Genomic DNA, 22567 nt, shown 5'->3' on the forward strand with positions numbered 1-22567 from the left:
CAGTGTTGTGGTGTGTCTGCTGACGATTGATATAACAGGTGTTAGGGTTGTAGTGCAGGCGCCACTGGTGTGTAGGTGAAGTGCGAGGCACCTGTAGTGTTATAGGATAATGTTGTAGCACACGAGAGGCTGGTGCTGTAGTGTTGTGCGAGACGTGTGTTGTCAGAGGGCCGGGTTTTTTATAGTCTCACGAGTCCAGTGTTGTGTTGCAGTAACTAACACAAGTCTCTCCTTCTCTCCTGCAGCATCGGGATTGTAAGTCTCACGAGGTCACAGTTCCCCTACGGCGCCGTCCGCAGGATGGTGTTCGAGAGCAAGTGCCAGTCCTGCTCCCCGCAGGATCTGGCCGCCCTCCAGTACTCGTGGGATCTCAAGTTCATCTTCGAGGGCCTTTCGTATGCGACGAGGGACATCAGTCTTGGAATGTCGGGCAAGCCAAACCTGAGAGAGCTGAAGCTGCAGACAGTCCTTCGTCGGGGTAGGCTGGCGGAGGGCTTCCTCCCGCGCCCCCGGGACTACCTAAGAGTTTACAAGAAATCTGCGCTAGAGTCGTGGTTCGAACGAGGGGACGAGACGGAAGAAGAGCAAGAGGAGGAAGAAGGAAGCGGTGGTGTCGCTCCTCCATACCCGGAGGCCGTCAGTGCCAGGGACCTCCGGAACTTACCGGGGCCGGTCACGGACGACATCATCGCCCGGGCGTCGGAAGTACACCTCCGATGGAGCAGTATCCCCGGCCAGCCCCGCCGTGCTAGAGGACGCTCCGGTCCCAGCCGGCAAAAACGTAGTGTCCGGCGAGACACCAGGTCGCCGTCGTCACCTGCCCCACATGAGAAAAAGGGCAGCCGCCCCTCCTCCCTGCCATTGTCATCCTTGCTCCTCGGGCAGGGCTATAGCAGGTGGCCGAGAGGCCAGGACAGTAACCACCCTGTCCGTGGTCACGCGTCACCACTACAGACAAACCATCGACGCGGTGCCCAGACCCGCCAGATGCGGGGAGAAGACCGTACGTCTTCGGGTCCAGCCAATAAGCGTCGGGTGGTTCCTGGCCGCCGCTCAGGGTGGAAACACGGCGGTGGTGAGGCCGCCATGATGGACGAGGCGGGCTCGCAGGAACACACGCGAGTGACCTCAGCCAAGGTCACGCACCACCGCCAACAACACCATCTGTTACACGAGGCGGCCGAAGCTAATATTTTATCTGTTCAATATGGTGAGCTGGGGAGTGAGGAGGGCGGTCCACGGCAGGACGCCAGGGGTGAAGGTGAGACGTGGACCAGTGTGGGGAGCAAACAGGAACCACATTTGGACTTGATGCGTGAAGCAGAGTATTCGGGACACCATCCTGTAGAGGCTGCTTCTTTGATACCAGTACATAGGTATGTGGAAAGAGCGGACGGTGTAAGTAAAGGACAACTTGTGGTAGAAGATGCATATCCAGGTCTCCCTGACGTTGGAGATGAAGACATGAGAGTAGCATACATACAGGGAGAAAGACGCAGCAAAGATCGGAGTTCTGAGGGGGAAAATTGGACGAACGAGGAAAAGGTTAGGGAAGACAACAACTTTCAACGGGACGAGAGACTCCTGCGCTGGGGCAAGGACAACGACGACGATTGGATGAAGATACATGAGGAGGCGGAGGATGAGGATGCTGAGATACTGGCTGAAGATCCTGCTGAAGGAGTGAGGACAGGGCAAATAAACGAACGTGATCGTGGAGGGCGCGTCCATCAGTTCATCGGCGGAAGTAAGAGAAGGAAAAAATGGCGACAAATGACGTTGTCCAACGCCAGCCGGAGCAAAGGGGCACAAGACACGTCCGGAGCTACGAAGGAACATCCGGGCGAACACAAGAACCTCGCGAACACACAGTCCCAGGTAAGCGAGCGAGGAGGTCCCGGCTGCGACAAAAAGTCGCAAGGGGTCCCGGGTCAAAAAACGACTGGGCAGGAGGTTGCGGAGGTGACATCTCAGGCCACGGCCGCCGCCGACATCCTGCTGGTTGCCACGGAGGAGGAGAGCAAGAGTTCGCCAGAGGACGCAAAAACGGAGGGAACGACGAGCTTCACAGAGGTCGATGATCGTTTTGCAGACACCCCCAGAAACCCCGTCATGCACCTGAAGACCCCTCCCGACGCGCCGCAAGACTGGCCACCGATCGGACTGACCGACCTGAAGGAGGAGTTGGGAAGCGCACATTCGACGTCCTTGCCGAGATCGCAAGAGGACCCTACAGATGCTTATGAGCGCAAATTTCCACCATCGTCTCCATCACAGTTCCCGACAACGCCGCTCCCGTCTCCCACGGTACCCTACTCCACCACTCACTTTCAAGGGGATGAGGAGGAGGAATTTTCCACCGTCGGCAGTAATCATTTAGACGAGGACAAGAAGTCGGAGGTGTCTGCACATCTTCAGTCAACCCCCGGCAGTGTGGAGGAAGAGGTGTACCAACAAGTAGACAAAGAAATATCAGAAGGGAAAACAGTGTTGGGTGTTCCAGACATTACTGCTCTGGATTCGAGAACAACAGACGTACGGAAGGAGGAAGAACACGGATTGGAGACGGTGGTTGGAGTTGAAGAGGACACAGCGGTGAGGGCAGTGCAGAATAACGTATTGGAAGTCGAGGACGGCGAACAGCAAGCAGAGAGTGGAGGCGCCGTCGGAACCTCAAGTCACGACGACGCGGAGGAGGAAGCTGGGGACAAAGAGAATGACTTGACCTCTGGAGCCAATGTGAAAGTCGGCGAGAATGACGAGCATGACGCACACGACGGAGCGAATGACGCTAGTAGTTTGATGGAGGAGGCGGGGAAAGTGAGCCCGACGAGCCGCCAACCCGCCCATCAGCACAGTGACTCCTCACGTTTGCCAATCAGAGCAGCACACTCGAGCCCGGTACCGGATGGGCGTTCACCTGTCGGACGATTGGATCAGGTCGTCCACGATGGCGCCCTGGGAGCACCTCGGGACGCGCGTGAGAGGAAGCCCTCCACCCACAGGGCGAGGGCCGCCAAGAGTAAATACAGCATAGCAGAACTGAGTCACGACCGAACGGAGTTCGTACCCGCTCCAATTTACACCCCGTTGTCTGTACTTCGCGGCAGCTCCCCCGACAACACGTACGCCCCTCCCAAGGCAACGGACCGGTCACTCACCCCGTCAACCCCAGGAGAAGTGCTCGACTCTGAAAGCTACAAGAGACCTAATGCCGATCAGGTCTCTCGCCGTAACATTGCCCCACACGCAGCTCCCAAGCCGAACGTGAGCCCTGGAAATACCCCGAGAAAAGCTGGACGGCGTGAGGGAGATCGCCGAAGACCTGCTCAAGCCAAGAACAGCGATAGGAAAGCTTCCATTCACAAGTCGGAAATCGCCGGTGGCAGGTCGAGAAGTGCATCCCGGTCGCTGGAGCGGAAAAACCGTGGTTCCTCCCACCTTGGAGGCGGGTCAAGGGCCTATGGCAGGGGACAGGGCCGCGCGTCTGCGAGGATCTCCCCGCTCATCACCGAGGGTTCTCCTCCGCCAGTCAGGGACCTCAACTACCAGAAGCACATCTTGCAGTACGGTGAGTACAAAGTAGCATCAGTGATGTGTTCCTGTATGGTTTCAGGTACAGGGCCTGAGAGGGCAGGTGTCTATTTCAGGATTTAAAGGGAACCAGTTTCACCCAGAAACGCTCTCACCTTCCCCCTTCTCTCACCTCCCTGCCCTCCCGCACAACACGACTAGAGGTGGTAGAAAATATTGATTGACTTTCTCCCGGTGACAGAGACGAGGTGTGGCAGTCGTCGACGATGGCGACACACACACACATACACACACACACACACCTGCCTCGCAAGTTTCCTCTCTCTCCGTCTTTACGGTATTACCCTCCTCACCCTCCCTTCCTCTGATCTCATTGTTTCTCACGCGTTCCCATTCCACTGGAACATCCAGTCTTCCATGTGCGCGGGTGCCTTCAAATGTCTTTCCCCACTTAGTTTTTTTTTTTTTTCCCCTTTTTCTTTACGCTTTCTAATCCTTCCTGTTCCTCGTATCCATGTTCGCTGCACACACCCCGTTGTCGCCACTCCATCAGTCACATAGACTCTAGACCAGAAAACGATGGTGGTGAAGTCAGGCTCAGAGGCTCGCGGGAAACTTGGACGGGCTAGACCAGATCCACAGGAAAGGTTGAATTTTTCGCCGTGAAATTGTGGGGAGCGTGATGTAGGGTGTGCCAGTTGATGAAGTTATCGCCAATCTCTCTCTCTCTCTCTCTCTCTCTCTCTCTCTCTCTCTCTCTCTCTCTCTCTCTCTCTCTCTCTCTCTCTCTCTCTTGTGGTATACGTGTATGTATATATATTATGTATGTATGATCCTCTTACGTTGATATGTAGCACTTGTATAACTCGTCGCTGGGCTTGTTTTTGTGTTGACACGCTCTGCACTGTTGATCAACGGTTGTTGACATTCATTCCACACACACACACACACACACACACACACACACACACACACACACACACATCCTCCTCCTCCTCCTCCTCACACATATCCCTGTCTAATGGCTAGATCTCGTCGGCTTGTTGGTAAGGTAACTCACCCGGTGGGAACGGGACAGTACAGTGTACCGTTTCGCTTTCCAGCCCAACCAACACTTCCCTGGTCAAGACTTTGTCATACGAGGGTGTTATCGGTGGGAAGGTAGACGGGTTTTGGGGAGGTTATGTAGGGGAATAGGGGGTGGGGTGAGGTTATATAAGGGGAAAGAGAAGTTTTGGGGGGGGAAAAGGATGTTACTACCTGGGAATAAAAGGGTGTAGAATGAGAAGGGGGGGAATTTTTTAAAAGTAGGTGCGTATTAATAAAGGGGTTTAGAATAGGACGGGAAGGGGGAAGGGAGTGATTTGCAAGGGTGTGATGGGTAATTTAAAGGGAGAAAGGAGAGGTATCCCTGACGTGGAGGGAGAATATGTAAAAAAGATGTAGGGAGAAAGGAGAGGTATCCCTGACGTGGAGGGAGAACATGTAAAAAGATGTAGGGAATTAATATGAATACGAATATGACTTCTTAGTGCCCGAACCTTCAAGCTGCCCTCACCCACCCCCATCACGCACTTCCATACTCCCAACACCCATTTAGTGTATGTGAACCTTTCTTGTACCCATACCTCATTCTTCACACTTGTGAACCACACACCTTGTACCATGTATCCCTCCTCCTCAGCATTCTTGCAGCCGCTGTAGGCTTGAGCCTTCTCGTTGGAGAAGTCCACTGTTCTTGTAGTGGGTTGGGGGAGATGCCCTTTGCTTTACTGTCGCAGTTTTTCACCACACGTTCCCCGTCTTCATAACTTGTCATGGTACGATCACATACGACAAATAAACTCATCGACCATTAGGTCTCTCATTATCTGTCCTTCCCATGTACTGTCCTCCAGCAGATAACCTCGTCTTGCGCCTTCAGGTCTCCTGTTACCTGTCTTTCCCATGGACACCACATCATCTGCACCATTGCATCCTTCCCCTCGCACACACACACACACACACACACACCACAAACTTTTCCAAGGTCCCTGTGTCCGTCCCTGGTTGAGCCAAGCCGGGTCATTACAGTGTGATTCCCCCAGTCACAAACCTCATCTATTATTTCCCCCTCTCTTAAGTGTAAGTGAGGGAGGGGGGGGGGACGGGTAGGAAGTTTTAATTGGGGGAGGGGGGGGGGGAAGTTTTGAGGGTTTAGGAAAAAAATTTCAGAAAAAAATTCTAAGGTCTAGGAAGTTTTAATTGGAGTTTCTGAAGGGTTAGGGAAGTTTAATGGGTAGTTATAAGGATGATAACAAAAGTTATAAGGAAGTTATGATCTTTGTGACAAGGGAAAATGAAGGTCGAGTGAGAGGGAAATAAGCTTTGGTTGGTGAGGAAGTTCTAATGGGTGAGAAAGTTTTAATGGGGGGGGAGAGAGGGGGATGGAGTTCTGATGGATTGCGAAGAGGTTATGAAAGTTTTAGTAAAGGCTATGGAACTTTGGTGCGGCGAAGAAGCTCTGTTGCATTGCAGAAAGTTCTGACAGGGTAGGAAGTTTCATAGGGTTAGGAAGTTTTTTTGGGATTAGGAGGAAGTTTTGATAGGAACGGAGAGGTCTGGTGGACCAGGAGGTTATAATGGGTTAGTTAATAGGTCATGGAAAGTTGTGCTGGGGGAAGTTTTTGATGGTTTTAGCAAGTGTTGAGGTGGGGGGGACAGCAGCTTTGATGGGTGGAATTATTTTGTCATGGGGGGTTTGGGAGACCTGGTAAGATGTAGTTTTTATGGGGAGTGTGGGGAAATTTTGATGGGTAAGGGAGTTTAGGCGGAGCGAGGGGACTGTTGATGAGGGAATGGGAGGGGAGAGGGGAGTGTGCTTGGGGAGGTGTTCCATCAAGGGAGGAAGCCGTGATGGAGGGAAGCGTCTTCCATTGACATGCGAGTGTGGATGGAAAGACGAATTTCCCCCAGTGATGGAGGTTTTAGGAAGATGGCCTGTGATGGCCATCACCCACCACCACCACCACCGAACTCCCTCACTCCCTCCCTCCCTCCCCCATTGTTATGGCTACTGTGGGTGAGAAGGTCAGGGATTAATCCCGTCATAGAAATCGCCCGAAAATCCGACAGCCACCCGGTCAATCCCAAACCCGGAGTTTGCGTTGGTGGTGCGAACGGCGAACCGACTGTGGATTTATGGCTGAATTAAATCTAATCACTAAGGTGGGGGGGGGGGATCGTCACTGTGGGGGCGGCGCCCCCACACTGCTGTATTTTACTGCCAGCATACCAGAGGATCTATTTGTTAGCCGTTTAATGTGCACGAAAGGTATTTTTTTGGGTCTCTCTCTCTCTCTCTCTCTCTCTCTCTCTCTCTCTCTCTCTCTCTCTCTCTCTCTCTCTCTCTCTCTCTCTCTCTCTCACATACACACACACACACTAGCTGAATATTCAGTATTTCTTCTTTTTTTTTAATGAATAACCAGGATGGGTATGTTATTCACATTGTGAACTGATCACTACATGGGAGGGGCATGTCATTCACTGGATTTTTTTATTCATTCTCTTTTTCTTTCTGACATGGCAGCAAGACAGTGTTATGATTCTGAGGTGCGTTGGGAAGCGAACTGTTATATTTAAGGGGTTGTAATGTCGTCCTTATGTGTATTTCGTTGATGAACTACTGTGAGAGAATGATGCGTTTTTTGTTTCCCCGGAGGCAGGACAGAAAACATAATTAGCCTAATCGAAAATAATTCCGAAATGCCCTTGATGAAAAGAAAATGGAATCTAGGAGAGGCTGTCTCCAACAGTATAGTCTACCCCTTAGAAAATCAGTATCGTCTGCCCCTTAGAAAATCAGTATCGTCTGCCCCTTTAGAAAATCAGTATCATCTGCCCCTTAGAAAATCAGTATCGTCTACCCCTTAGAAAATCAGTATCGTCTGCCCCTTAGAAAATCAGTATTGTCTGCCCCTTTAGAAAATCAGTATCGTCTGCCCCTTAGAAAATCAGTATCGTCTGCCCCTTAGAAAATCAGTATCGTCTGCCCTTTAGAAAATTAGTATCGTCTACCCCTTAGAAAATCAGTATCGTCTGCCCCTTAGAAAATCAGTATCGTCTACCCCTTAGAAAATCAGTATCGTCTGCCCCTTTAGAAAATCAGTATCGTCTACCCCTTAGAAAATCAGTATCGTCTGCCCCTTAGAAAATCAGTATCGTCTACCCCTTAGAAAATCAGTATCGTCTGCCCCTTTAGAAAATCAGTATCGTCTACCCCTTTAGAAAATCAGTATCGTCTGCCCTTTAGAAAATCAGTATTGTCTGCCCCTTTAGAAAATCAGTATCGTCTACCCCTTTAGAAAATCAGTATTGTCTGCCCCTTTAGAAAATCAGTATCGTCTACCCCTTTAGAAAATCAGTATCGTCTGCCCCTTTAGAAAATCAGTATTGTCTGCCCCTTTAGAAAATCAGTATCGTCTACCCCTTTAGAAAATCAGTATCGTCTGCCCCTTTAGAAAATCAGTATTGTCTGCCCCTTTAGAAAATCAGTATCGTCTGCCCCTTTAGAAAATCAGTATTGTCTGCCCCTTTAGAAAATCAGTATCGTCTACCCCTTTAGAAAATCAGTATCGTCTGCCCCTTTAGAAAATCAGTATCGTCTACCCCTTTAGAAAATCAGTATCGTCTACCCCTTAGAAAATCAGTATCGTCTGCCCCTTTAGAAAATCAGTATTGTCTGCCCCTTTAGAAAATCAGTATCGTCTGCCCCTTTAGAAAATCAGTATCGTCTACCCCTTTAGAAAATCAGTATCGTCTGCCCCTTAGAAAATCAGTATCGTCTGCCCCTTTAGAAAATCAGTATCGTCTGCCCCTTAGAAAATCAGTATCGTCTGCCCCTTAGAAAATCAGTATCGTCTACCCCTTAGAAAATCAGTATCGTCTGCCCCTTAGAAAATCAGTATCGTCTACCCCTTAGAAAATCAGTATCGTCTGCCCCTTAGAAAATCAGTATCGTCTGCCCCTTAGAAAATCAGTATCGTCTGCCCCTTAGAAAATCAGTATCGTCTACCCCTTTAGAAAATCAGTATCGTCTGCCCCTTAGAAAATCAGTATCGTCTACCCCTTAGAAAATCAGTATCGTCTGCCCCTTTAGAAAATCAGTATCGTCTGCCCCTTAGAAAATCAGTATCGTCTGCCCCTTAGAAAATCAGTATCGTCTACCCCTTAGAAAATCAGTATCGTCTGCCCCTTAGAAAAATCTTTCTCAGCGTACCGTAACATTAACCTGGGCTTCAGGTGGTTCTTGGCCGCGCCACTGGCTAGGCACAGTGCGGACGAAATTGGCGGGCGTTATGAAATATTTCTCAGTCGGGGCCAGCATGAAAATTGGGTTGGTTGGAGTGCTCTGGCCGGAGTGGGGGAGGAAGTCACTTATATTTGAACGGGCTTCTGTCCGCCTGCCACTGGAAGCAAGACAGGTGTTTGGACTCGGGCCAAAAAAAAAAAAGAAAGAGAAAAAAGAAGAGTGGGGAAAAGAGTTGCAAAGTCACGCAGTTACCCGAGGATAACTTCGATTATCAAGGTTATATATATATATATATATATATATATATATATATATATATATATATATATATATATATATATATATATATATAAAGGGCAGACTATGAATTATGTACATGTGTATATATGTATATGTCTGTGTGTGTATATATATGTATACATTGAGATATATAGATATGTATATGTGCGTGTGTGGACGTGTATGTATATACATGTGGGTGGGTTGGGCAATTCTTTTGTCTGTTTCCTTGCGCTACCTCGCTAACGCGGGAAACAGCGACAAAGTATGATAGAATATAAAAGAATAATATATGTGTGTGTGTGTGTGTGTGTTTCCTATCTGAGTTTCCTTAGGTTCCCTTCGAGTCCAGTTGGCCCCATCCCTTCCCCCCCTACCACGCTCTCGGGGAAAACCCTGACACGGTCTTGACGAGGTTTAATATAACATTCAAAGGGAACCTGGGTCTAGTCTGGTCTGGCGACACGCCCGGCAGTGGCCTCTTGCATCATGGGTGTAATGGTGAGGGAAAGGAGGCTTTATTTTTAAGTAATAATGAGAAGGGATGAAGCTCATATTTCTTATTTTGGTAAGTTAAAAAGTGAGGAGGGGGTACATCTGTAGCTTGTTGGTAGGGTAGTTGTCAAGAGGAGGGTAAATTCGTGAATGTATCAGCAAAAAGGGGTTTGGGCATTTATTTATGAGAGGAGTGATGGGATGGTAGAAGGGTTTTTTTTTTTATTTGGTTTGTTGCGCGTGGCTTATTTATGGGTTTGGTTTTAGATTAGGGAGGAAGAGGTGGATTTGTGGATCTGTCTTTTAAAAACGGCTACAGAGAGTTTATTATTAGTCTGGTCTTGGTGTGATTATGTATGGAGGTGGATTTTTAGGTCTGTTGTGAGAGAGGTGGGGCTGAAGGGGTGGATTTTTAGGTCTGTTCTGAGAGAGATGGGGCTGAAGGGATGGATTTTTAGGTCTGTTCTGAGAGAGGTGGGGCTGAAGGGATGGATTTTTAGGTCTGTTCCGAGAGAGGTGGGGCTGAAGGGATGGATTTTTAGGTCTGTTCTGAGAGAGGTGGGGCTGAAGGGATGGATTTTCAGGTCTGTTCTGAGAGAGGTTGGGCTGAAGGGGTGGATTTTTAGGTCTGTTCTGAGAGAGGTGGGGCTGAAGGGGTGGATTTCTAGGTCTGTTCTGAGAGGGTTGGATTTACTCGTCTATTCTTAGGTTAAGGATGAGGGCCAAAGCTAATTCTTTCATAATGACGCCTCGTATGAGGAAGCCAAAGGAAAAAATTAGAGGAAAGGAAAGGCAGTTAAGATTCCACAGCGTTAGTTTCTTTGAGCACAGCAGTAATCGTTTAGGTATGATGGCCTGGCTTTTGACCTGACCCTGAAGGGACAGCGTTAGACATACGATGGTATGTATCTGTAAATAGCATGAGTTTTAAGAAGCCAAGAGCCACTCCTGAAGGAGCAGGAGCAGGAGGAGGAGGAGGAGGATGGTACGAACAAGGTTTGTGAAACTCCCAAGAGTGGAGAAAGGAGACTTCGTTAATATAGGGGCGGTGGGACTCCCAGAAAGAGAAGGAACTTCACACAGGCAGTGAAACTTCATGTAGAGGAGGAAACGCATAGAAACAGGCGGTGAAACTCCCAGACGAAACGAGAACCTCACGAACTCGGGGGGAACTTCCACAAGAGGATGAGGGAATAACGTCAGCAAAAGCTTCGAAATTCTCGTAAGACTGAGAAGGAAAGATCGACAACATGATGGTGGAGAAGCTCTTAGAACGGGCTGTGAGACTTCTAGAAGTGGGAGATAACTTATTGACGGAGGGATGGTGAGGGTACATATTTAGGAGTTGCCATAGAGGACCGAGGGATATATATATATAGAGAGAGAGAGAGAGAGAACCACGACGCTCGTCGTTTGTTGACAAGCCACGTCGTCTGGGAGGCAGTATCGAAGGGCGTACGATGTAAACAAAGCCGCGCTGTAGGAGGGCAGTAAGGAGCAGCCACACCACCACCACCGCCGCCACCCCGTCACAGTAATTGGTTCGTCTCGGGGAGTTAGGACGCCAATCTCCCTTCTTTTTTTTCTCTCTCTCTTCTCTGTTCAGTTTTGCTTACCACCTCCTTCCCCTAAGGTTTTTTTCTTCCGTGTTTATTCAAAACATTCGATTTTAGTTTTGGTTTCGCGGATGAGCGTGCGCCAAGCCAGAACTAGTGGTCTCACTCGCCGTAACGGACAGTGTTTTCGCTCGTGGCGGGTCGAGCAGCAGCGGAGGCGTTGTTCCATACAGTTCACTTAACTTTCCTCACATTTCGGATGCTTGTTTTTTTTCCAAGGCAATTATCCTGTCACGTGTGATAGATATGCTAATTACAGGGGTAGGCGCGCTGGAATAGAACAGCCAACAAATCATCGTACTCTGGACCGAAACAAAAGTGTATTTTGGGAGTGCTTTAATAACCTTTACCTCCATTAATTATGCGATACAGCATTTATCTCGATTTTCACTTATAATTGGTAAACGTGGATGAAAAAAAAAGTGAACGTGAATCTTTCCTGAGAAGATTTTTTTTTTTTTTTTCGCCACACCTGCAGGTGATCAGAATATTGTGATAAACCTATGAATTTTGTCCTTTGTTTGAGGAAGGGTAATAATAGACGATAGTGTGCGTGTGTGTGTGTGTGTATATATATATATATATATATATATATATATATATATATATATATATAGAGAGAGAGAGAGAGAGAGAGAGAGAGAGAGAGAGTTATGGTTGTGTGTGTATGTGTGTTTGCAGATGTACGTCACTTCTTTGGAAAGTACATATAAACTGGTTGACTTGGTGAAGCGGGTGTCATACGTAGATATAAACTGCTGTAAACTGAGGGCTGGGTGGGGAGGGGAGGAGAGTGGGAGTAACGGCATATGGGGGGTTGAGAACCCCAACTGCTGATGATGGTGGGTGCCCTGAAGTACTGAGAAGGCGAGAGACGGATAGACATTGAGGAATTACACGAAATTGTCCCTCTCCCCTCCCTCAATCGATCCTGCTAGTTGAGGGGGCGTAGGGAAAGGGGAGGAGGGAGGAGGTTACGGCGGAGGTGCTTTGTTGGAAAGGGAGGAAGGATGAAGGGAAAGGAGAGCCTCTATTGGGTAAGAGGGAAGAAAGGGAGGGTATTCTATCCACTTTAATGGTATTGGAGATCTTGTACTATTGTCGTGAGGTTGTGGGGGGGGGGGGGTTGTAAGATGGGCCCGAACGCTAAATATCATGGACGCCTCGTATCGCCAGGGATGAGTCTTTGTGACCCCTGTGAGTACGAGTGAACCGCTTTTGAGTACGATGACTTTGACCCTCCAGCGACGTGACTGGAAGGTGAAGTGGTCGTACTCAAAGGGTTTGAGTCGTCATGGTCAAGGATGCTGAGTCTTCGTACCCAAAATGTTTTTGAGTCTATACTCAAGGGATCGAATCTCCGCGCTCAAAGGGTTCAGTCGCCACACTGAAAGGATTGAGTCTCGGTAGTTGTCGAGTTAAGTAAACCGTTCCCCTGGAACGGAACGATCTTCCTACTTCGTCTGTGGCTGTAGTTCCTGGTATGATGGAAGTGTGTAGTGGCGGTATGCTCAGAAGCCATTTGTTATCATGGTGTCTCAAAAGCAACCGCAGAGTTTAATGCCGTTTGTATCATCGCGAAAGCCGTTCTGAATCGTATATAATTCATCCTGGTGGGACGCAAAGCTGGATGGACTGGTGAGAAGGTGCTTTACCGGATCGGGAGAGAGAGAGAGAGAGAGAGAGAGAGAGAGAGAGAGAGAGAGAGAGAGAGAGAGAGAGAGAGAGAGAGAGTACTTCCCGGATACGTGAAGTGTTGGCCTTCCGGGCTTGTCTCACACGATTTCAATTATTGATCAGGAGCGCTGATGTTGTTCAAGCCGGCGGAGGAACTCCACTGGTCACAGAACGCGCATCGTCGTCGAAGGGGTGTGTTTAGTCCTTGAAGATGGTCGGCTGCCACGGAGTGTCTTAAAACAGCTAGAAAATTTTAAGGTAACACCAGGTTTTTGAAGTATACTATTTTTAACAGCAAAGACTATCGGAAATGTAGACTTAACGCTGGTATGTTGGTGTAGGAAAGCGCATCCATCTTACTCTCGTTGCACTGTGCTCCGCACGGTAGACATGCTTACCAGTTGTCCTCCTCCAAAGTAGAAGTTATCACTCCTTCGACCACATTCTTGCGTGGTTAGTTATTTTGGGGCTCCGGGCCCATCGAGTGCCAGGGGTCATTGTAAGGCCGAGGGCGACGACGTGCGTAACCTCCGGTAGCAGAAACACGCGTGAATGCCTCCTGCAGGTGTTCAGGGATAAATCTTGCAGGCCCGCACGCGTTCTCACAACATATAGATGCCCCCTCCGAACACCATCTGGATTCGCAGATTCAGTGACCATCTCTTCTACGGCGTCTGTGTGTGTGTGTATTTGTCTGTCTCTGCCTCTCTGCCAAGTCATAGGCTTCCCCTACCTACCCCGACTGCCTCGCTTCTCCCTGACACATTCCTCTGTCTCCTCGAAACCCCACCCCTCCTCCCCCTTGTCCCCTTTAAGTGTCCCTCTTCCCCCATCTTAAGGCCCGCTTCCCCTCAAGTCGAACAGCCAGCGTACTGGCGTATGCCCCTCTTCTACTCCGCAGCTGTGTTCTCTCTCTCTCTCTCTCTCTCTCTCTCTCTCTCTCTCTCTCTCTCTCTCTCTCTCTCTCTCTCTCTCTCTCTCTCTCTCTCGTCTCCAGATTCCATTTCCTGTCGGCCATAGACGCCCACCCCTGATTTTCGTCTGATAAACCCCCTTCCTCCAACCTCCTTCATACCTTAAGGCCCAGACAAATCAAACTATGAAAAAGCTTTAGCGGCAGTTAGAGCATCCGTTCTGGGAAAGCACTGACGCTTAGTACACAGCCCCACGGTGCCGTGAGGATCATGGGGGTGTGTCGTGGCTTCAGTGGAGGAGGTGAGGTGGAACGTTGGGTCATCCTCGACACCCAAGGCTGGCTGGTGTGGGAGGGAGTAGAACGTAGAGGGGGAAATGAGGAGGAAGAGATGGGGAGGAAAAGGGGGAGGCGGCGCGCGCTGGTGAGGCACGGTATGCAAATGTTATCGAACGCTTAGTTTGTGTTTGGTACTTGTGTGGTTTAATAGTGAACGAGCCGCCGCCCGCACACACACACACACAGTGTCCCGCAAGTGTTGAATGACACGGTCGCTGTGTAGTATGTTTTGAAGTATCATTTACATGGTCTGTAGGTATTGTGAGGCTTTAATGCATGCTGGAATCGGCACCATTTGCTCTGAGGCGATTCGGCGATTCTTTGAAAAGGGTTCATACCGTATTCGAGGGGTGGTTCAGCATATGATCCATTGACCCCAGGAGTACGGAAGGGGTTCAGGGGCTCTTTGGGTTGGTTCATACCGTCTTCGGAAGGCTCAGTGCATGATCGATTGACCCCAGTAGTACTGAAGGGGTTCAGGGGCCCTTTGGGATGGTTCATACCGTCTTCGGAAGGTTCACTACGTGTTCGATCGACCCCAGTAGTACTGAAGGAACTGTACACTGCTTGTCCGTCCTCCTCCAAAAGCAAGGAGGAGGCTCGAGGACTCGTTCAGCCTGTCTGGTCGTTCCTCTCGGGTGTTTCGTTCCGGGTCGTTCTTGGCGGCGTTTCGTTCCGGATGCCGCAACTCGTTGCCGGTCCGTGGCGGCGGCTGCGATGGCGTTAGCGGTAGCCAACCGTTCATCCTCCCTCCACCTCCACGACTGCCAAGGACGCTGTCATTAAACCCGTGGAGCACGACGGTATGATCCTTGAGTACGACGGTACGATCCTTGAGCACGACGGTACCATCCTTAAGTACGACGCTACGATCCTTGAGCACGACGCTACGATCCTTGAGCACAGTGGTACGATCCTTTAACACGACGGTACGATCCTTGAGCACAACGGTACGATCCTTGAGAACGACGCTACGATCCCTGAGCACGTCGGTACGATCCTTGAGCACGACGCTACGATCCTTAAGCACGACGGTTCGATCCTTGAGAACGACGCTACGATCCCTGAGCACGTCGGTACGATCCTTGAGCACGACTCTACGATCCTTGAGCACGACGCTGCGATCCTTGAGCACGACGGTACGATCCTTAAGCACGACGCTACTATCCTTGAGCACGACGCTACGATCCCTGAGCACGACGCTACGATCCTTGAGCACGACGCTACGATCCTTGAGCACGACGCTACGATCCTCGATCGTCCCGTCGCTCTCCCGAGGATCGTCGCGCCGTTCCTTCCCATGCGATGGATGTCGTGCTGGACGTGTCGTTATCAGGCATTGCGCGCCGGATTTCCTCTCGCCCCACGTCAGCCATCACGTCCTGCGGTTGGATACATCCCCCTCGTCATCGTCGTCGCGCCACGTTCGGAGTCGCACTTCTACGTCGTCGTCCCACCGCTCCATCGTCACGTTTCTCCCCCACCGCACCACACCCTCGCCCCTTCGCCACCGTCTCGCGTCGGGCCTCTTTGTCACCGTCACGCGTCGTCGTCCGTTACCGTGACGCATCGCCGGGGCCATTGTGCGGCGCGTCACGAGCAGAGAGAGAGAGAGAGAGAGAGAGAGAGAGAGAGAGAGAGAGAGAGAGAGAGAGAGAGAGAGAGAATGACGAGGTACAGTGAATGAGAGAGAGGGAGAGGGGGGCTCGCTCTCTCTCTCCCCCCCCAAGACACCAATCAGTAAATGAACACCCCCCCGCCCACCTCCCCCACCCCCAAGAAAACCATTGTTTAATTGCACAGTCGCCAGTCTGTCGCGTCCACTCTGTTACAGCTCTCTCTGGGGGACTGGGTTTAGGGGGGGGGGGTGTCGTATTTACCCCCAGAAGGTGAATTGGACCATTGGGTTCAGGTTACCCCGCGATAGACAAGCCAAGCCATCCCTTTCCTTTACGATGAAGAACGCGAACGAAGATGAAATCTGTATACCCATAGAATTCCTGCATGTCGTAATTATTTAGTTTTTTTTTTAACTTTTCCTTTTAAAAACTGCCTTTTTTCTGAGAGAGAGAGAGAGAGAGAGAGAGAGAGAGAGAGAGAGAGAGAGAGAGAGAGAGAGAGACCACTCCACAAGGTCTTTTACTCGGGGAGTTGAGACATAGTGGCACTTTGTGTGTAATATCAATGGAGTGCGAAGAAAATGTATCATATTTACTTTGGCGTGGATTCTTTTAGAAAACTTAAAATATTTATAATACCGCCACATTATTTGACGTGGGCGCAGAGGAACCACGTCAAGGGTTACACTTGGCCAAATATAATTGACGGAGAGGTATAGAAAACGCATCAAGAGCTATATTGGCGCTAAATGTACTTGACTTGGACACAAAGAAAACTGTGTCGAGTTACGTTACTGCCTAGTTTACATGACGTGGACGCAGAGAGAACGCGTCAAAAGTCGCATTTAATGTTTTTTTTTAGTTTACTTGACGTGGACGCAAAGGAAACGCGAACAGGTTACATTATCGCCAAATTTACTTAACGGGCGACGCGAAGAAAACGTACGACAAACGCACGGACTAAGAAAACGGACCTAACGGGCGACGCGAAGAAAACGTACGGCAAACGCACGGACGAAGAAAATGTACCTCAAACTCACGGAACCCCAGACTAGTAAATCGAGCCATGTGAGGTGCAGTTAACGACCGTATTGACCGAAGTCGTTACAGTCGGTAATTACGAATCGTACACTAATGACATTGTCGTGACTGTTGTAACGATTCCCTCTCCAGATGTAACGGGGAGTGCTTATACGTCCTCACGGAAGCCGAGGAAATGTAGAGAACCAAGGAAAACCAAGTGAAAACGTACGTTAAGGGGAAGGAAAATGGGTTGAGACCTGATAGCTTTAGGGGGCCAGGGTAATGGGTTGGGTATAAGCACTAGGGGCCAGGGTAATGGGTTACGTATAGCATTAGGGGCCAGGGTAATGGGTTACGTATAGCATTAGGGGCCAGGGTAATGGGTTGGGTATAAGCACTAGGGGCCAGATTAATGGGTTACGTACAGCATTAGGGGCCAGGGTAATGGGTTAGGTATAGCATTAGGGGGCCAGAGTAATGGGTTAGGTATAGCACTTGGGGCCAGAGTAATGGGTTAGGTATAGCATTAGGAGCCAGGGTAATGGGTTAGGTATAGCACTAGGGGCCAGGGTAATGGGTTAGGTATAGCATTAGGGGCCAGAGTAATGGGTTAGGTATAGCACTAGGGGCCAGGGTTATGGGTTAGGTATAGCATTAGGGGGCCAGAGTAATGGGTTAGGTATAGCACTAGGGGCCAGGGTAATGGGTTAGGTATAGCATTAGGGGCCAGAGTAATGGGTTAGGTATAGCACTAGGGGCCAGGGTAATGGGTTAGGTACAGCACTAGGGGCCAGGGTAATGGGTTAGGTATAGCATTAGGGGCCAGAGTAATGGGTTGGGTGTAGCATTTAGGGAGGGGGCAGGGTAGTGGGTGAAGCATGGGTCAGGGGCTCCCACCCCAGAAGTAGATAGGGTAGATAACCATATGAGCTCTCTCTCTCTCTCTCTCTCTCTCTCTCTCTCTCTCTCTCTCTCTCTCTCTCTCTCTCTCTCTCTCTCTCTCTCTCTCTCTCTCTCTCTCACACACACACACACACACACACACACACACACACACACCACCTGTTACACTCTCCTTTCTATTCTCTCACCCTTCCTATTTCCCCTCCCCCCATTCCTCCTCTCCCTTCACCAAGGGAGGGAGGGAGAGCATCACTGTGGCCGACACTGACGGACCGGGGCGGGTGCTAACTAGACCCCATGAGCCGCGGGGCCCCGACTCCCATGTTCTTTCCTTCCTTTCCAACCCCTCCCTCCCCTCCCTCCCTCATCATTGTCGCTATGTGTCGTTCTGAAGGTCAGGGGTGCCCCCTTACCGCTTGTCGTTTTTTTTTTTTTTTTTGAGTCGTTTCTTCACCACGAAATTGATCGGGGTTGTTATTCTTTCACCACGGGTCATTTTCTCTATTATCCTCCTGTCACCACATTTTTTTTTCTTTACCTTCATTTTGTTGTCGTCTCTTGGATATATTAAATGTTGAATGTAGAGAATGGACGTTGGGGGTTCCTTGAGATGGTAAACAGGATTTCCAATTTTCGTCGCCAACGGGTGGAGAAAACAAGGGATTCTCCTCCTCCTCCTCCCCTTCCCATCAGATGTAGAAAACGGGATTTCACCCTCGGATGTAGGAAAGGCATTAACGCCCAGTTACCCGCCACTTGCCCCGTAAAAATAAAAATAAGGGGGAAGGGTTGGGCACCAGAGTCCCCTCGTAAAAGGGGAGAATGGGATAAGAAGCCAGCGTAAAAGAGGGGAGGGAACACTTGCATGGGTAGGGGGTTCCTTTGTGTGTGTGTGTGTGTGTGTGTGTGTGTGTGTGTGACGCTTCTGCGTGGAAAGGCGAGAGAATGATAAAAGAAAATATGGAATAATAGTCAGTTGAAGTGGGGTTGTGGGGGTTAGTAAGAAACGGGGAAGGGGGGAATGGGAAATGGGAACCGTAGTGATAGGATAGTGAAGATTGGGGGCGGTGTGGGTGAGACTAGTGAGGGAGCGACCATGAATGAAGGGTAGAGAGGGGAAAGTGAAGGAGGAATGGGAAACTGAAAATGACAGAAACCCACTACGGGGAAGGGAGGAATGGTTGGATGTAAAAAGAATGTTTGAGAAACAGCGTAGCACGACTTGAACGCCATGTAATGATGGCTTTCAAGATGCTATGGAAACAAAAATTAAGTGAACTACACATGAGAAATTCCAGCTGGTTATACATTTATGCGTTCTTAGCCTTAGTGAGTTTTGAGATGGTCGAAGAACAGTTCAATTTACGAATATTAGTGTATTTAGCATAACTGACTGGATGGAGAAATCAAACACGTTATAAACCACAGAATTTGTCTCGTGCGAATGGGTTTATTTGGTCGTTTTTTTTTAAAACAGGAAATTTTGTAAATTGATGGAAGATTTTTATTATTTTGTCATGACTCACATCTCAGAACTTATTTGACCTGTTCTGTTCAATCAGAGACGAAAGACTTAAAAAAAAAGATTAAGATTTTAATTAACGTATACGCGGCAAATTTTGGGTTTCACGGTGTGAATACAACACTAAAAATCTCGCAACACCAGACGTAAAATCACCAGAGAACTTGGCTCTTGAGTTTCATATTGTTTCATCTATGTGAGTTCCCTAGGCCTCATACTGCTTGACCCAGAAAGTGAGGTTCAGGGAAAAAGAGACGAGAAGGGGAAGAGGTGGGGGGAGTTAAGGCTATGTTTTGCATGCCCGGCCGAAGGTAATGTAACTTTTCGACTCGTTTGATTATGTGTAGTTGAAATGGCGGGTTGTGTAGGCTTATAACGGTCGCTGGCAGGCAGGCAGCTGCTGCTGCCATATTTGATTTCTCTCTCTCTCTCTCTCTCTCTCTCTCTCTCTCTCTCTCTCTCTCTCTCTCTCTCTCTCTCTCGTAGCGTTTGATCTGTGGTGATGATGATGGTGCACAGGGGTTGAGTGGAGGGGGATTGTGTGTAGGGGGGCGGGCCAAACTCGAGCCACTGGGGGGGTAGGAGAGGGTTGTTGAGGTATAGGGTTCTGGAGCCCATTTGTGGTGGTTTGTCGTGATGGTAGAGGGAGGGAGGAGAGGGGATCATGGGAGACCATTTATATGAACAGGGATCATCTGTTCACGTTAAGAACTAGGGTTGATGTTTTGTACAATGTTTACATGAATATGTTTTCTTCCTTCCGTGAATCGTATTTATCGTGTTTCTGGTGTTTATTTCGTCGTTTTAAAGTCGCGCGTGTGGTTGAATTGCCGTAAATAACGTAATAATCATGGATGATGTGTGTATAGCCCATATGGGATGACATTATTTAGCCAAATAATAGTAATGTCGTACATGTTGGAGAAAAATTGCATAAAATGTATACGTATCATAGCGGGTGAAATATAAATTTATTTACACCAGCTACAGTTCAGAGAACGGTATATGAATTATTAATCCGTAATTCAAATGCGGATTTGGATTTCATATGTTTCCAGCTGTTTGAATTTGGCGCAAAAATTCCAGCGGCCGCCACCTGTTGCTGCGCGCGTGACCCCATTTCAAGCGAATTTACTAACCGCCATATTTTCTCCTTTACTCACGTTTTTTCCATTTATTTAAGTCTGTAAAGCAATGTTCTATAATGATTTAACTTCGTAGTATTTACGCGTCATTGATAAAGAATCTTAAATCCAGACATTACTTGCCAAACGGAGTCTGGTTTCAAATTCCACAATGTCGAACATTCTTGAACGGGATTTTTCTTCTCGCTGGGAGAGAATTGGGAGGGCGAGCCCCAAGTTTAGATTCGAGAGTTTTACGGTCTTTGGTCTAAGATGAGAATTCTTGGGTTCCAGTTTCCTTTATTCGCCCTCTTGGGTATCAGGTAATGTAGGGAAAGTTAGATGGTAACGCATTTTCGCGGGAGGTTTCCTGAAAAGCGACCGTTTTTCGCTATAAAACCCGGACAGTAGCGCGTTGCCGATTTATATTTTTCTAATACCGAGTGGAAATGTTTTTTACCTGGTTCTGAAATAATAGAGGATAAATCGCACATTGTAATCGCCAAACGGAATATATACTAAATACAGGTAAAACTTGTTAAGCTTAGTACTGTAATCCCAAACCTCTCTTTTGTGTGTTTACGTGATATGTTTTTGTTGTCTAATATATATATATATATATATATATATATATATATATATATATATATATATATATGTATATATATATTGGAAAGAATCACAATTTTGCGCGTGATCAAGATATTCCTATGAGTCCACGGGGAAAATGAAACACGAAAAGTTCCCAAGTGCACTTTCGTGTTTCATTTTCCCCGTGGACTCGTAGGAATATATATATATATATATATATATATATATATATATATATATATATATATATATATATATATATATTTTGGACTCATGCGATCATCAAGTACGATTTCAGTAAATCTAGCCACATACGCTCTTATCCCCTTAGTCCAGTTTTATGGAATTTGCGAAGTTTGTATATATCTGTTTATGCTATTAGCAAAGTAATGGCCACACCCTTAGATTATGGACGATATCAGAGCTTGAACACTCTTAAAGTGAGGCTAATTATAGAGTGATACTTTAAAAGTTGTTTTTTTTTTTTTTTAGTACGATGTTACATAAACTCCTCTTATAAATTTGCCAGCAGTGTGATTTTTTGAGTAGCTCTAGTATGAAACTGCATTTCCTATGTAATGTTATAGCAATGCATCCTAAATTAGCCCCCTTTTTTTTTCATGGCGGAGTAACGCACCTTAAAAGTGCGTTCTTTTTTTTTTTATTTATGTAGCAACGAATTCTGAAATAGTGAGGTTTTTGATAAAAGCAGTGCACCCTTAAAGTTAGATCTTTTTAAATTTGCCTTTTTTTTGTGTGTGTGTGTTTATTACAAGTAGACTTATCCAGAAAATTGCGTCTGATATATATATGTTAGAACGACTTACTTCTTATATCTATATCTAGCTGAAAGAAAAACTAATGTCTCAGTGACGCAGTTTCGAAAGTAAAAGATCAAAAATGCTTTCGTGATTTTAGTATCGCGTTTAATACCGTGTGTACGATGGTTGTCTGATCTTTTGGCAAGTTTCCTGCCAAAAATCAAGGTATTTTGAAATTCACGTTAATTTTTATGTAAGAGTTGGGTGCAAAAGTGATAGAATTATTTTTGTGTGAAGTTTTAACCCCTGATACTGTTCTTATGCCATTTTTAAAGCAGCGCGCCGTTGAAAAAACTGAGCATTTTATTATGATCCAGGCTAAATAGGATATTCTGCTCATTATAACTATTATTATTATTATTATTATTATTATTATTATTATTATTATTATTATTACTATTATTATTGTGGCATGAAATTGATAATTTTGATTTGTTTCCCTTGTGCTAATTATATACTAAGTAGCGATTTGAAAATGCGCGAAAGTGACAAAAAATGAATTGGAAGAAACGTAGGTGACTTTGGGTCTTAAGGGGAACCATAATTTCCAAGCTGATATTGATTTCTTCTCCTCATGATTAGTGTGATGTGGGAACGTTTGGCCGAAATTGGTGAGGGGTATAACAGCCTATGATCATTTTGCAGATTTCGTGTTTGCTCGTGGATGGCGCACGCGCATTCATGTGTGTGTGTCTTTGTGTATGGATCTTCGTGTGTGTGTGTGTGTGTGCTCACCAGAATTAGTCGCATCTGAGCTGAAAGGAACTGTTGTAGTCTGTAAATTTACTTGCAGGATTAGGAAGGATAAGGCCAGCAGA

At 47.7% G+C, this 22567-nt stretch overlaps 1 protein-coding gene across 1 annotated transcript in view; it reads left to right on the forward strand.

Annotated features, from left to right (window-relative positions):
- Nucleotides 1-22567, forward strand: part of LOC139758804 (uncharacterized) — a 1625355-nt gene that overhangs the window by 1542663 nt on the left and 60125 nt on the right. Inside the window, exon 9 of the mRNA XM_071680623.1 lies at nucleotides 246-3571. Coding sequence (XP_071536724.1) covers nucleotides 246-3571 — 3326 coding nt within the window. The remainder of the gene's footprint in view (nucleotides 1-245; nucleotides 3572-22567) is intronic.

This window comes from Panulirus ornatus, chromosome 31 (assembly GCF_036320965.1).
Source record: "Panulirus ornatus isolate Po-2019 chromosome 31, ASM3632096v1, whole genome shotgun sequence".
NCBI lineage: Eukaryota > Metazoa > Arthropoda > Malacostraca > Decapoda > Palinuridae > Panulirus > Panulirus ornatus.